The sequence below is a fragment of the Melozone crissalis genome, unplaced genomic scaffold (genome assembly GCF_028551555.1).
Source record: "Melozone crissalis strain CALT ecotype California unplaced genomic scaffold, PUWL_Pcris_2 ptg000005l_1, whole genome shotgun sequence".
Taxonomy (NCBI): domain Eukaryota; kingdom Metazoa; phylum Chordata; class Aves; order Passeriformes; family Passerellidae; genus Melozone; species Melozone crissalis.
In genome coordinates this window covers 46560099-46573085 of record NW_026535783.1, presented here as the reverse complement: position 1 = coordinate 46573085, position 12987 = coordinate 46560099, and the positions used below count along the sequence as shown (strand labels likewise).

Below are 12987 nucleotides of genomic sequence, written 5' to 3'. Positions count from 1 at the left end.
AGTAATGAAAAAATGTCAAAGAGTGCCTCAGGATGTACAAATGCTTCAGCACACATTTGTGTTTGGCTTTCAACCTACTTCAACATATGTAGTGCATTGAACATATTTAGTGAAAAAAGCTATTTGGCATTTTTCCATTTCCTAACTGCTCGGTACAAGTAATCCAATGATTGTTCTATGCAGCTTAATGCTCAGCCCTTGGATTTAAAGCCTATGTTCACTGATATACCATAAGACTTAGGTGTCTGGGAAGTTTTCCACAGAACACCAGAAACTTTAATTAAACTCCTAATCCTTAGAAAATCAGTGTCAATCACCTGAATAAAGCCGACAGTGTGTTTACTTTTAAGTAAAGCTGTATTTCCTTTCTGAAGGAGTAACATTGCAATGGATGGCACAATCTATTAGCTTGTTCCCTCCACTCTCTCTTCCTTGCTTTAAAACAAAATCATGTTTTCTGGGAAAGGTCCCTGTCTGTTGCTATTGTAACTGCATCATGACTTGCATTTTCTGTTTTCCTGTCAGATATTGTTAGCCTTTTCTATCACTAAATGGAAAGTTTCAAGGTTTACTGACTCTGTTCCTGATAGAGGTCCAGTCACCAACCAAGCAGGGATGGTGGAAAGACAAAAGAAAATGAGCAGGAAAGAGCAGAAGTTATCTATAAAGATTTCATGACTTGGAGAGTAATCCAGTCTTCACACAAAGATGCTCCAAACCATCAACAGTAACACTAGCCCCATTCCCCCCACCCTCTCAGCTTTGAATTCAGGTAATTTTCTAGTTTAAAACCTAAGTTTAAAAAACAAAGAAAAACCCAAAATGTGTACCCAAATCCAACCAACCAAGAACCCAACACCAGAACACCCTCCAAATTTCTTGTACCTGAAATTCTGGTAGATGTAAATTATGTTTTAGGATTCCTTACTTGATGCATATGAAATTTAAGAGTTCTTCATTGTTTTAACTTTACCATTTATTTATAGTTTGGTGTAGCAATGAAAAATATCTAAATTATATTTCATTAAAATTATGCTACAGGGAAATAAAAATAAATAAAATATATTTTTGTGCCTATCCACAAACACAGAGAGGTAATAAAGTAGAAACCCTTCCATACAAACATTAGTGTTTCTCCAATCAGGAATGTTCATTTTTATTTTGGGATACTTCACATTCATGTTCTGGATTACAATGAAACTAAGAATATGTCAGTTTGCAAAATTTCATTAAAGTTCTTTTTTAAATTTTTCAATTCTGTAAGTCAAAAGGCAAAAAAAAAAAATCAGAGTCAAATACTTAACATCAAAATCAATTATCAATTAGAAGAAAAAAAGAAGTTAGATGTTTCATAAACATTTTATTCTGAAACCTAAAACACGGGCTCTCTGGCTACCATTTTTCACTGTCATCATTTACATGTAGAATGGAGCTTGTTCTGCAATTTTTGATTGCTTAAAGAGATGTTCTGCTATTGAGACTCAGTACCCTGAGTATCAGAAGCCCTCTTGTCCTCACTGAACTCAAGTGCAAGTTGTGCATCTTCAGCAGCCAAAGAGAAAGCACCCACCATTACATTTTGAACCATGAACACGGTATATATTTCATACTGAAAGGACAATACTGAAAGATCATTAGTGCAAGTGCTGAGAGGCAAAATTCATTAGTTTGGGCTAGCTGCCATCTGATATGATCACATGAGCTTGAGCTGTTTGGAGAGAATTCATAATTCACTTTTTCTTTAAACAGCTAAGACATCATAACCATGACCAGAAGATCACTAATATTGCACAAACTTGTGAGAGCTAGAGAGGCTTAGTTTTGTAACAGACAACTAAAGTCCAACTTTCTGTATCCATAGACATGATATAGTCTAATTAATCATATGTCTCTACTTTTTCTGTGCTATTTCTGTTTCAGTTTGTTTACTGAGTAAGGGAAAGAATCAGCAACAGGCAAGTGTAAATTTAGCTCTTTCTAATTTTCAGCAAATTGACTCACCAATTGAATTACCTTTCTTGCGGCATTGTTTAGGACAAAGTGCTCAAATGCTATTTTAGCATAGTGGAAAGGTCTTCTGCAAGCATATGAGGAAAAACAAATTCAAATTTTTTTATCGTTTCTATTTTATCAAGAGTTCCGTGCAATATAGCATGCGATATGGTATTATCAAGAAACATGGCATATACTGTAATCAAAATATTTGCACATGCCATATATAAGATACTATATGAAGACAAAATGCTAAAGCCCGAAGATGGAAAAAAAAATCCCAGTCATTTTTACAGGATGCATTTCTGGTTTTAATCAAAATTTCCATATTTTCCAAGGACATGTTCTTCAAACAGCACACATACACACTTCTATCCAAGCACTCACGCTCACCTAAGGAAGTTTGCTTGTGTCTCAAAAAAAAACATTAAAGAAGTATATTCTTTTTTTCACATACATTCTGTTTTACATTCTTTGCAGATGCGTTGTGGGATAATTTCAGGTATTTAGCAAATGTTAAATGGATGTTGCTTTAAATCTGACAGGAATACTAGCAATTTTATTGGTTTATATGACATCAAACAGTTGCACTAAAAATATTTGGTCATGTAGTGCTATCAATACTAAAAGCATTGGGCTGTAGCTTAGCTCAGAGTTTATGGAAAGCAACAAGAGTGAACTCAGACTCAAAATGGGAAGCATTCTTAGAGCATCTGAATAAAGCTGTGAAGTGTGAGCTTTGAACTTATCTCTAACATCATGCTGTTGCTGCTTGTATCAGAGTAAGTGTGTTAAGCTTAATGTTTGGATAGCAGGACAATAAGACTAATTAAATAGCTCTTATTGGAGCTGAACTTAAAAAGTAAAAATGTTCACTCTAAAGGAAGGGAACCTGAGTAGAAAATTAGCTCACAGGTAGAGACAAAGAGAACAAAGGTCAGCATTTGCCAATTGCTTCCCTGAGGTTTCAACAGCTAAAGGGAATTCAGACTTTTTCTAATTCAAACAAAATCTGTGGAATCCTCAAATGCCATTGTGAGATAACTGCTATCAAATGTTACAGATTATATCTCAGCCACTGTTGTACTTACTACTTGCACTTCAATATGAACTTTTCTTCATATTTTTTCTTTTTTGACTTATTCTGACAAAGTACAAGCTAATTCACAGATTAATAGATAAATACAACACATTAGAACATGCTATGTCTACTTTATATGAAGAAGCTTAGGAGAAGACACTAAATACTTATTAGTGTTATTATTATTATTATTATTATTATTATTATTATTATTATTATTATGTCATGAATAATTTTTCTAGTCACTAAACCAGTTCACTGAAAAGAAGAATGCTTCCCAGGTGATGTAAGTTAGAACAGAACATGCAAGATGCTTAATGAACAGTAAGGGAGCCCAATGCATTTTTATAACTATTTAAAGACTTGCTATTCCAAACAAATTCTTTAAGTTTGGATCTGATTATCCTGATTGTCACATGTTTTTATGTGCTGATATTTTATTACTATTCACCCTTCAACACTTTTATCTTACAGAATCAAAGAAGACAGCTCATCTAGAACAAGCAGGAACTAGAGTAAAATATCACTTGCAGCTTTAGTGTAAAATTGCCCTAAATTTTTGTTACATACATAAATATATATTAACTCAGATATGGCAAAACAAATGCTGAGGTCACTTGACTCTGATTTTAACTCTAAGCATGGTTCTGGTTTTAAGGATAAGCATATAAAGTATTGAAGTCCTAGCTGTTCTGCAAGTCTATTCTGAACTACATGACTTCATTGGCACAAAACAATAACAGAGAAGAATAAAATTATGTTACAAAGTTCAGTTTATGAAGTTGTGTATCTAATTTCATGTTATCTCTACTATTATTACAATACAACAGAGAAGTAACCTTCACCTTAAAATTACTGAAATCTCATGAATCTTGCTGATGTGAAGCTCACTGTATATCACAGCAATCCTCAGGGATGCACAGCAGAACGTGTAACAATACACCTTCAACGCTCAGCAATACAGAGATAAACAACACTGACAAGTAAATATACTGACATGACAAGTATATTGCCTAGGACACACTGCAATTTCTGCTCAGTGAGAAGATTGTGTCTTGCAAACTGTTGTTCTTGAACCACCAACACGTGCACAAAGATTACACAAAGATTAGAGTGTGATGGCAGTACGATGACGGGTGCAACCGCGCCTTTGATTACAGGATGTCTTGATAGATTACATTAAGATGGCTCTTCTTCATGACTTAATACTTCTGTCACATTCTTTACAATAAATCTGGTTCATTAATATAATAGTTGTACTCTTGCCACTTTTCCTTCCCTTTTTCTGCTTGGTCTACTGGACTTCCTCTTACTAGACTGCAAAATACAGTGCACATAAAGACTATTAGTTTCAGTAATTTCAGAGAAACAGGCATGCTACACCTAGAAACAGAAAATAAATTATAGAAAGATTCTAAATGGACCAAAAAGATTATAAATGGATTGTTTTGATTTTGTACTTAAAAGCATACATTCGTAGAGATTTAGTGAAAAATTTCAGATTTCTTTAGTGTAATTTTTTTATTAATTTGGAAGCCATTCTTTATTATCATCTTGCCCAAGATGTTCTCTCAAATACCTCACTTAAAATCTCAGTTTGAAACCTTACATGGCATGGATATCATTGCAAATTTCACTGCTTGGTGAGAAAGGTATGATGTTTGACTGAAGTAAATTTTCTAAATATATCAAGAAAGTATGGCTGCTGGACATTAGAAAGCCAAATACATTTTTCCAAATTCGCACCATTTGTGAAATGGTAAAGGAATAAAGCATCAAGTTGTTTCATTCAAACCGCGCTAAAGAATGCCATTTTTGCTTGCTTATTCCAAGAAAGGGGACGTATGTTCCAGATTTACACTCACATTATAAGGGTTATCATATCATGCTCACTATTTTTACATTTAATTACAATTCTCAGCAGGAAGGAAAGGTAAGTATGTGGGCACTGCTTCTGATACACAAACTTCTTGGAGCTATTCAGCAATGCTTGCTTCAGTTCAGTAACATTAAACACACTTTTAAAAACAATGATTCTTTGAGAAGTTGATCTAGACACCTCTTACGTTTTGGTGACACAGGAAGACTTGGTGTGCACTTTAGTTTCGGCTTAGTAATCTCAAAAAGTTTATCATAAGAAATACCTTATCCACTCACACATTATTTATCATCAGTGAATGATCTTCAAAGCTAAGGATGCCTCAACGAGGCAGCGAGTTTAGTGTATTACCAACACAGTGTTTTCTCCAGTATTACAGGATCCTTCATCATAATTCGTCTATTTTAAAGACCTTGGGTTTCTGGATTTACTCTTTTTCAGTGCTCTTTCATCATTCCTATCCTCTTTCTTCATCCTGTTGTCTGTCCTTACTCATCCGCTGATGTCTGTCTTCTTATCTTTAATTACACGTGATATTCCCTTAAAAAATTACTTTCTTGACTCATAGTAATTTTTTTTCCTCATTCTCTCTCTTCCCATAAAGGTGATGAGATATCCTTGAGGAAGAACTGAAATTAATGGTATACCCTGATCCAATATACACAGAGAGCAGAAAGAGAATATTATGGAATTTACAAAAATATTCAGAAAGCAGAGATCCTGAGTTAAGACTCTGGTGTGACAAAAGGGAAGGATAAAAAGCCTTTCTGGCATCACAAGACAACCTCTACTAGATTCTTTTAATGCGGATGGAAACAGACGGAAGTCTGGAAAGACATCCACTCTATCCTGCAGGATGCTAGCCCTTTGAAAAAACAAAAGTAAAAGAAACAGACTTTTTCTCTTAACTGTACAAGCAAACATCTACATCATGCTAAAAAAAAATTGTTCAGCAACACATACACTGATATAGACTCCAAGCATTAATTTAAATTTCACCACATGTAAACATATGTTTTTTAATCAGCGGTTATTCCTAGAAATTATATATCCATCATAATTTATGCTGCGAACTCAAAACTGAGGTTGCTGTCTGACAACACTAAATAAGCACTTAGTAAGGTTAAGCTCATGGTAACCCAAAATACAGACTATACATAAGGCAGTTCAAGAATCTGTATTACAGAGATTATAGATGGTGCACTAGAGACCAAGCACAAACTGCTTACAGTCAGATTATTAACCCATGTGACTACCTATGTGTTAGACTGACTTGCAGTGACCCTAAGAAATTTTTCTTGACAGAAAAACATGACTTCAGGGTTTGAATGCTCACTGACAGAATCTGTGAAAAGAAAAATTATTATGGGATTTATTCCTAATGTACTAATGGAAACAGGTATGTGGGTTTGGTTTTTAGTAGTAGAACAAACAACTGCCTTAAAAAATGCTCAACACTTCTCAGTTTCTTGTGGTAACATTATGGAAAGTCTTGAAAATTCCTCAAGTCAAAAAGGTGTCACATGATGCAAGAATCTCTCAGGATAAATTGTGACATTTGTTCTGCAGCACCTTTCCTGCATGCATCCGTCATGCAAATACTTAAGTACTGACTGTGCCTCAGTTTTGCATTATGAAGGTTTACCATGTCACTTGTTGCAGTCTACAATAAAAGTTTATAAATGTAGAAAACACAATTTGTTTTTTCAACTAATCCTATCTGTTGGTATGTACCAAATTAAAGAACACCTTTCCTTTCTGTTTAGGTGGGAAGATGGAACGGACTAGGCATTTCATTCTCACAGACCAGTTCAAGAAGTACACCATTAAATGGGAGAAGCAAAGGCAGAATTACAATTTCACTCTATTTTCCTAAGTAATAGAGAGCCTTTCGTTGTTAAGAAAGACAGAACTCAGACTCACTGTGCATTTGTTCGGCTTCTCTCCTGAGTGGACTCTCATGTGAATCAGCAGTTTGTAACGGGCATTAAATGGCTTGAACCTTCGAGGGCACCCTGCCCAGAAGCAGGTAAAGTCTTCTCCCTTCCTCTGGTCTATGTGGATCTTCTCTATGTGCCGCACAAGCTCCTCCTGATGGTCATACAGCTTCCCACAGTCAACCCAGCAACAGCCATGTTTGCCACTGAAATCCTCCAGCTCTCCATCTTCCTGCAGCGGGGCGCCTGGGGCCGGAGGCAGCGCCTGCAGCGCGGGGACGTGGCCGGGGAGGCCGTGCGGGGGCCGGCACTGGTGAGCGTGGTACGGCGGGGGTGGCCCCTGTGGAGGAGGCGGTGGCAGCACCACGGCTGAAAGAGGCATGTCCACAACAGGGCCCGAGAAGTCACCCAGCTGCTTGTTTTTCAGGACGTCTATTGCATGGCTGTCCATGGGCAGCACACCCTGCTGGATCACCATGTTATTTGTGGCAACCATCTGCAAGCTGGCTTGCTCCAGCTGCTGCATCCGCTGGTACTCACCTGTCCCGTTCTCAACATATCCTGGAAAGGTGACACCGCCATTCGCCATGTGGAAGCCTTTCTGGGCAGTTGAAACAGAGCAGTTTTGTGGTATACAGCTTCCTCTCACTCCCAAAAAATGTCCATAGACCTCAGGCTGTGGGGAGGTGTTTGCTGGCGATGCCCTGGAGCTGCTGATGTAGGCCACCAGAGAAGTTGGGGACGTACGAATGATTGTATTGAACTCGATCCCAATGCCGTCAGACAGAGGAGATACAGAGAGTGCTCTCTTTTTGGAGCGGGCTGATTGACACCAGACTGAGGACTGGCAAGGACTACAGTAAGGTGAATTCTTATTTTCCATGCCATACAAGTAGGATGGTAATGAGTCACTGGATGTAGATGCTTCAGGCGAAAAATTTACAAAGTCCCCCACCTCACTGCCATTTTGTAAACCATGGTCAGGAGGAACAGAAGAAAGTGTCCTGTACCTATGTGACCACTCTTGTTCAACACTCAGAGGGGAGTGACCTTCTGACAAGCTTAATGTTGTAGAGGCCAGAGTCTCACATGACAAGAGTGACCTGAAATAAAGGTACAATAAAGTAAGCAGTTAGACAATTCAGAAGTAGATCTTTTACCTTCACACGCATGATTAAAATTAAGGAAAGGCTACATGTGAGAAAAGCTCTCCCTAATACGAGGTGCTCAAGTTTAGGACACCCAGTTAATGTCCCAGTAGTTATACAAAGGCAATATACATGTAAAAAGGTCACTTAGGAAGCCAACTTTAAAACTTCAAGATTTTGATTTTGAAAGATTTTGAAAGTTACTGTTAAGATTCTTGATCCATCATTGCAGAAATTATTGCATGTCTTTTCATCAGTTGTGGTGTTAATAGGTGTGGACTTCTGAAGCCAAAGCATTATGTTCCTGCCTTCTATGGAAACCCATAATGATTTAAGTCATCTATTGTTTTTGCTTGAAAAAAACAGAAAGAAAACTAATCCAAAGAGAATGGATATTCAGCCTGTATTACAATGACTTTGTCAATTGTAATATATACAAATACTTCCCTACAGAAGTTTTATATATCAAATTTACAAATACAGATAATATCTAACTTTATAAAACAAACAAAATAAATGAGTAATGTAGGAGAACTGGTTGAAGAGGTTTTCTATATTTGATTTGAAGAGGTATCTGCCTCCAACTCAGCAATCAAAATTTTTCAGAAAAGTGTAATCTTGCTGTTATCAAGCATTTTTCAGAGACATATTAGGGAACTTCTTTATCCTGCAAATATTCTTTGGATAGCTCAAAAACCCTCAATATATAGGCCCTTAAAAGTATTGTTTTCTACAGAAAGGGATAAAAAGGAAATAAAAGGGGCATTAAGGGCCCTGAGTCATAGCTGTAAATGCTGGCTGAAGGTTAACTGGATTTAATTCTTTGTTTCCAGTTCACACCCAGGCAGCTTTGTATTTCCGACCAGCTAGTGGTGCTATCAGTATATAAATTTCTATTTTCAAGGAGCTCTTACAATAGAAAAAACTGGTTAAGTATCTAGATAAACCTGACAATCTCCCAGAAGCCTCTACATCTTATGTTTTGAGACTGAATTATTTGGTTTATTATTTTAATGACACAGTTTTGAAGAAGCACAGAATTTCAATGACGGATCAAGGACACTGGAGGGGAAGCTTGGCACAGCCTGAGAGTGAGAGGAAGCAGTCTGCAGGTGCTGTAACTGTAAGACAGCTCACAAACAGGGAAAACGCAGCTTAAAAGAGCAGCAAGCCTTGCTGTGGTGACCAGTGGAAGAGCAGTTAAACGCCCCTTTTAGCAAGAGAGTTGCTCTGCAATGCATGGTTGATCTGCTGTGTCAGAATAAGAAACGTCCTGTTCTGATTCAATGTCAGGGCAGGGTACTGTCATGGATCTTACGTGACTCCATCAGGGTTTGAACGGCACTCGCAAAACTGACTACAGACAAAAAGCACAATTAGCATGCTGACTACAATTTGCAATGGGAGAAATGAGAAAAATGAGACTGCTCCATCAGGCCAGCCTTGTGTGCCATTTAGATCTAAAAGGATGACTGTGAAAAAGTTGATTTAGGCTGTTGTCAACGGGCTTTGTTAAAGGACAGTCCATTATAGGGCGATTAAATCGTGCTAGCATGTTGTGACCCCAAACACAGATCCACAGTTTTCAACACAGCAAGACAAGCAAGGTTTGATTTCTCCATGCTACAATTCACACCTAGAAAATATGAGGAGAGGGTAGGGGTGTTCTGCCAGGTTTTCTTTAAATTTTTATTTTCTCTTTTATGAATAAAGAAAAAGAAATTGTGCATCAATAAAAAGCCTATTTTTGTACTGACAAGAGTTTTAAGCAGATGTACAGTACAACCAGTGTCATACAAAAAGCTACTAATGCCTAACACAAAAGGGGCATATCCATCAGTGAATCTGAAGAAAAACTGTTTTTTAGAAGTCTCATAATAGGGCAAAAATAAAAAGCTGGCCCAGAATTTCAAGTATACAATAAGTAAGAGCAAGCTATTCTGAAGAAGCTGCACCACTTCAGCATCTAAATTCAAAAAATAATAAAAATTCCAGCTCCCCAAAAAGTGAAGATTTATTTAAAATTCAGCCAACACTGTAACTAAGTAGTTTTCTGATAGGAGGAAAATAAATACACCTAATATGAAAATGAGGGACCAGATCTATCAGGGTGCCAGAATCTCAGATGGTATTAATTGGTGCATCTGCTATTGTAAACTAAACCGGCTTGAGTTTGGACCAGCTCTTTCATTACCATTTACAAGAGATTACTTTTTAATTACATTGTATTCTCCCTTTGTGTACAGAGGCCACAATGTACAATCCAGAATCCTGAACATAAACATGGCAGAGGGAAAACTATGTTTTTCTCTCTTTTTATGGTCTTCTATTTACTAATCAAGAACCCTTTGCTCTTTCCTAGGTCTTTTTCTGACTTTCATCAAAGCAAATAGCATGGATGTAACATGTGGACTATTTCTGCTTTCATCCTCCATAACACTTCCTATACTGAGTACAAAAATCTAGTTTGTGACTATAAAACAGCCTTTATCTATTAAAAAAGTCCTATCATACACATCTGGTTTGATGCAACACAACTGAATACTCCAAAACAGAAACTGCACAAATTCAAAAAATATGGGGAAGGTTTTACCCTCCATGGTCTGTACACCAGAATCTGATGCTGTGTGTAGCAAAACTCTCATTTTGCCAACTGATTTCTTTCTTCCATCAGTAAAAATCAAGAAAATTCAGTTCAGCTTTGGTAAATTCAACAAATAATCTGGTTTGGGTTGAGCTGCCAGAACACAGTTCACAGTGCCTGAGAGATAAAATCCAGAGAAAGCACTCTGCCCAGGAAGAACCAGTCAATTTCACTTAGGCAAAAGCAGTTCGCAGTTTAAGAAATTTAATCAGAAAAACCCAAAAAAGCTCAAAACTGAACAACAAATAATCAACCTCCCCAAAAAACACAAAGAAAGAAACCCCACACTGTTTTGACAATGTGAGTTGGAATCTGACTTTAAACTTGCTTTGCCCTATCAAACAAATTGACATGAAAACTGCTGAAACTGACATTCTTTGTATGATAAACTTACTTTATAACACCATAACACCTAATGATTGATAAATCATTAAAAGGTACTCTAGGGACACCACAGCCTTGATTCTTCCAGAGTTTCAACTTGAGTTTGCCCTTAGTAAATGTTTCTTTGAAATGAAATCAAAACTGTATAACTCAGTACTGACATGATACATCCAACCACACATTCAGTGTTTGGAACCACATAGGCACACCTAAAACTTAAGTATGTAACAATTGTATGTACGTAATTATATTTTTCTAGTATCAGTACTATTTGATCTGAAAAGCATCTATTTGTATTTGTCACATGTCATCATCTTAGCACTGAATGGTTTTGCTGACATGTCTACATAGGAAGCATAATTAATTTTGTAAATTTTCCCAGGGGGCTCAGTCTGCACAACTAAAGTGACAGAAATGTTAAAAATTATCTTAAGAGTAAAGTGAGGTTTTATTCCATTTGCAAAGTACCAATTTTAATTATTTCAGGAAAGTCCCTTGGCTTGTAATAAAGCAACACAGTAAATGTAAACTGCTGTGAGAATAAAGACTCTTATGGTCTTTTGTAAATAAAAACTACATTTCAACTCCATAGGCAATGAGGAATGTAGATTCCAAAATAATACACTAGAATATTTTCTCACTGTATTTTTAACATCCAGATATGTGCCTAATGTACTTACAGGGTGGCTCTCAAAAACCTGTTTTCCTCTAATTCATGTTTGCTGACAAAACTCAAAGTCATAATCTCTAAACTTACTTAAGCATTTAAAATTAATTAATAAATGTTTATCTGTGGGGTAGTGATATAAAAAGGCAACATTTACAGGAAGTGGTCATTGTTTTCTTTACCTACGTAACAGAACTAGGAAAACAAATTTTCAAGGACACTTGATCTGATTAATTATCAGATGGTAAACAAGCCGTTTGAAAGCAAATGCATTTGATGAGGAGAGAGGAACATGTACTGAGCATTTATGGGTTTTTTGTCTGTCCTTGATGTTATTTGAAAGACACCAACATGGCACACTTAGCACTATGTAGATGTAACATGTGGACTATTTCTGCTTTCATCCTCCATAACACTTCCAATACCAAGCACAAAAATCTAGCTTGCGACTATAAAACAGCTTTTATTTAATACAAAAGTCCTATCATACACAGATTTTGTGTGGCCAAATTTCACCCATTATTTGAATGATCCAAACATGAAGCACGATTATAGTTGATCTGAATTAAATTGCATGGAATTCAACTTCCCATGGCATAACAGAGAATTTTCTGATTTTAATGACCGGAAATGTTGCATTGTAATTAAGGAAGAATTAAAACCCCCTCCCTTTAAAGCACTAAATATAAAAAGGTAATTGAGGACCTTGTATCTGATGGAGAAGCACTCAGGCTGGAAGCATCCATAGACCTGTGTAAGCTAGGGCTGATCTGGCTGCATGCTGTTGAAAGCTGATTCGCTGAAGGTGAAAGAGGTCCCAGCTGTTGAACTGTCATGGGATTGCTGGTGACTATGGCATTGTTGCCACTGCCTTTTCCAATGGACTTGCCCTTGTGTCCATAACCAAAACCTCCTAAAATAAACAAAGCAGGTTAGTATTTATCTCTCATGAACCCACGATGAGGTACAGAGCTCGCCTTGTAGCATCCCATGAACTCTGTCATCTAACTCCCACATTTTTATCACATCACTTTGCAAACTCCAGAAAGTAATGGGAATCTTCAGATGAGGACAAAACTAGGGACCCACACAAGAATTTTGCAAACTTCTCAAAACATAAATAGCAATTTTCTACAGGGGAATTAATAGATTATGCATGTGTAAAACATGTACTGAAGTACATAAACTAAAGACCAGGCATGACGGAAAAACATCAGAAAAAGCACCAGGTAAAAAGCCCTCAGCTGAAGGACAG

General features: G+C 36.9%; 1 protein-coding gene across 2 annotated transcripts in view; it reads right to left on the bottom strand.

Annotated features, from left to right (window-relative positions):
* Positions 1 to 12612, bottom strand: part of GLIS3 (GLIS family zinc finger 3) — a 119462-nt gene extending 106850 nt beyond the window's left edge. The window contains exons 1-2 of one of the 2 annotated variants that reach the window (XM_054289031.1): positions 12438 to 12612; positions 6876 to 7992 (exon numbers count right to left, since the gene is read on the bottom strand). In XM_054289031.1, the coding sequence (XP_054145006.1) occupies positions 6876 to 7992; positions 12438 to 12568 (1248 nt within the window). In that variant the 5' untranslated portion in view covers positions 12569 to 12612. The remainder of the gene's footprint in view (positions 1 to 6875; positions 7993 to 12437) is intronic. The other variant, XM_054289024.1, reaches the window with a different exon arrangement.
* Positions 12613 to 12987: the final 375 nt, after the last annotated feature.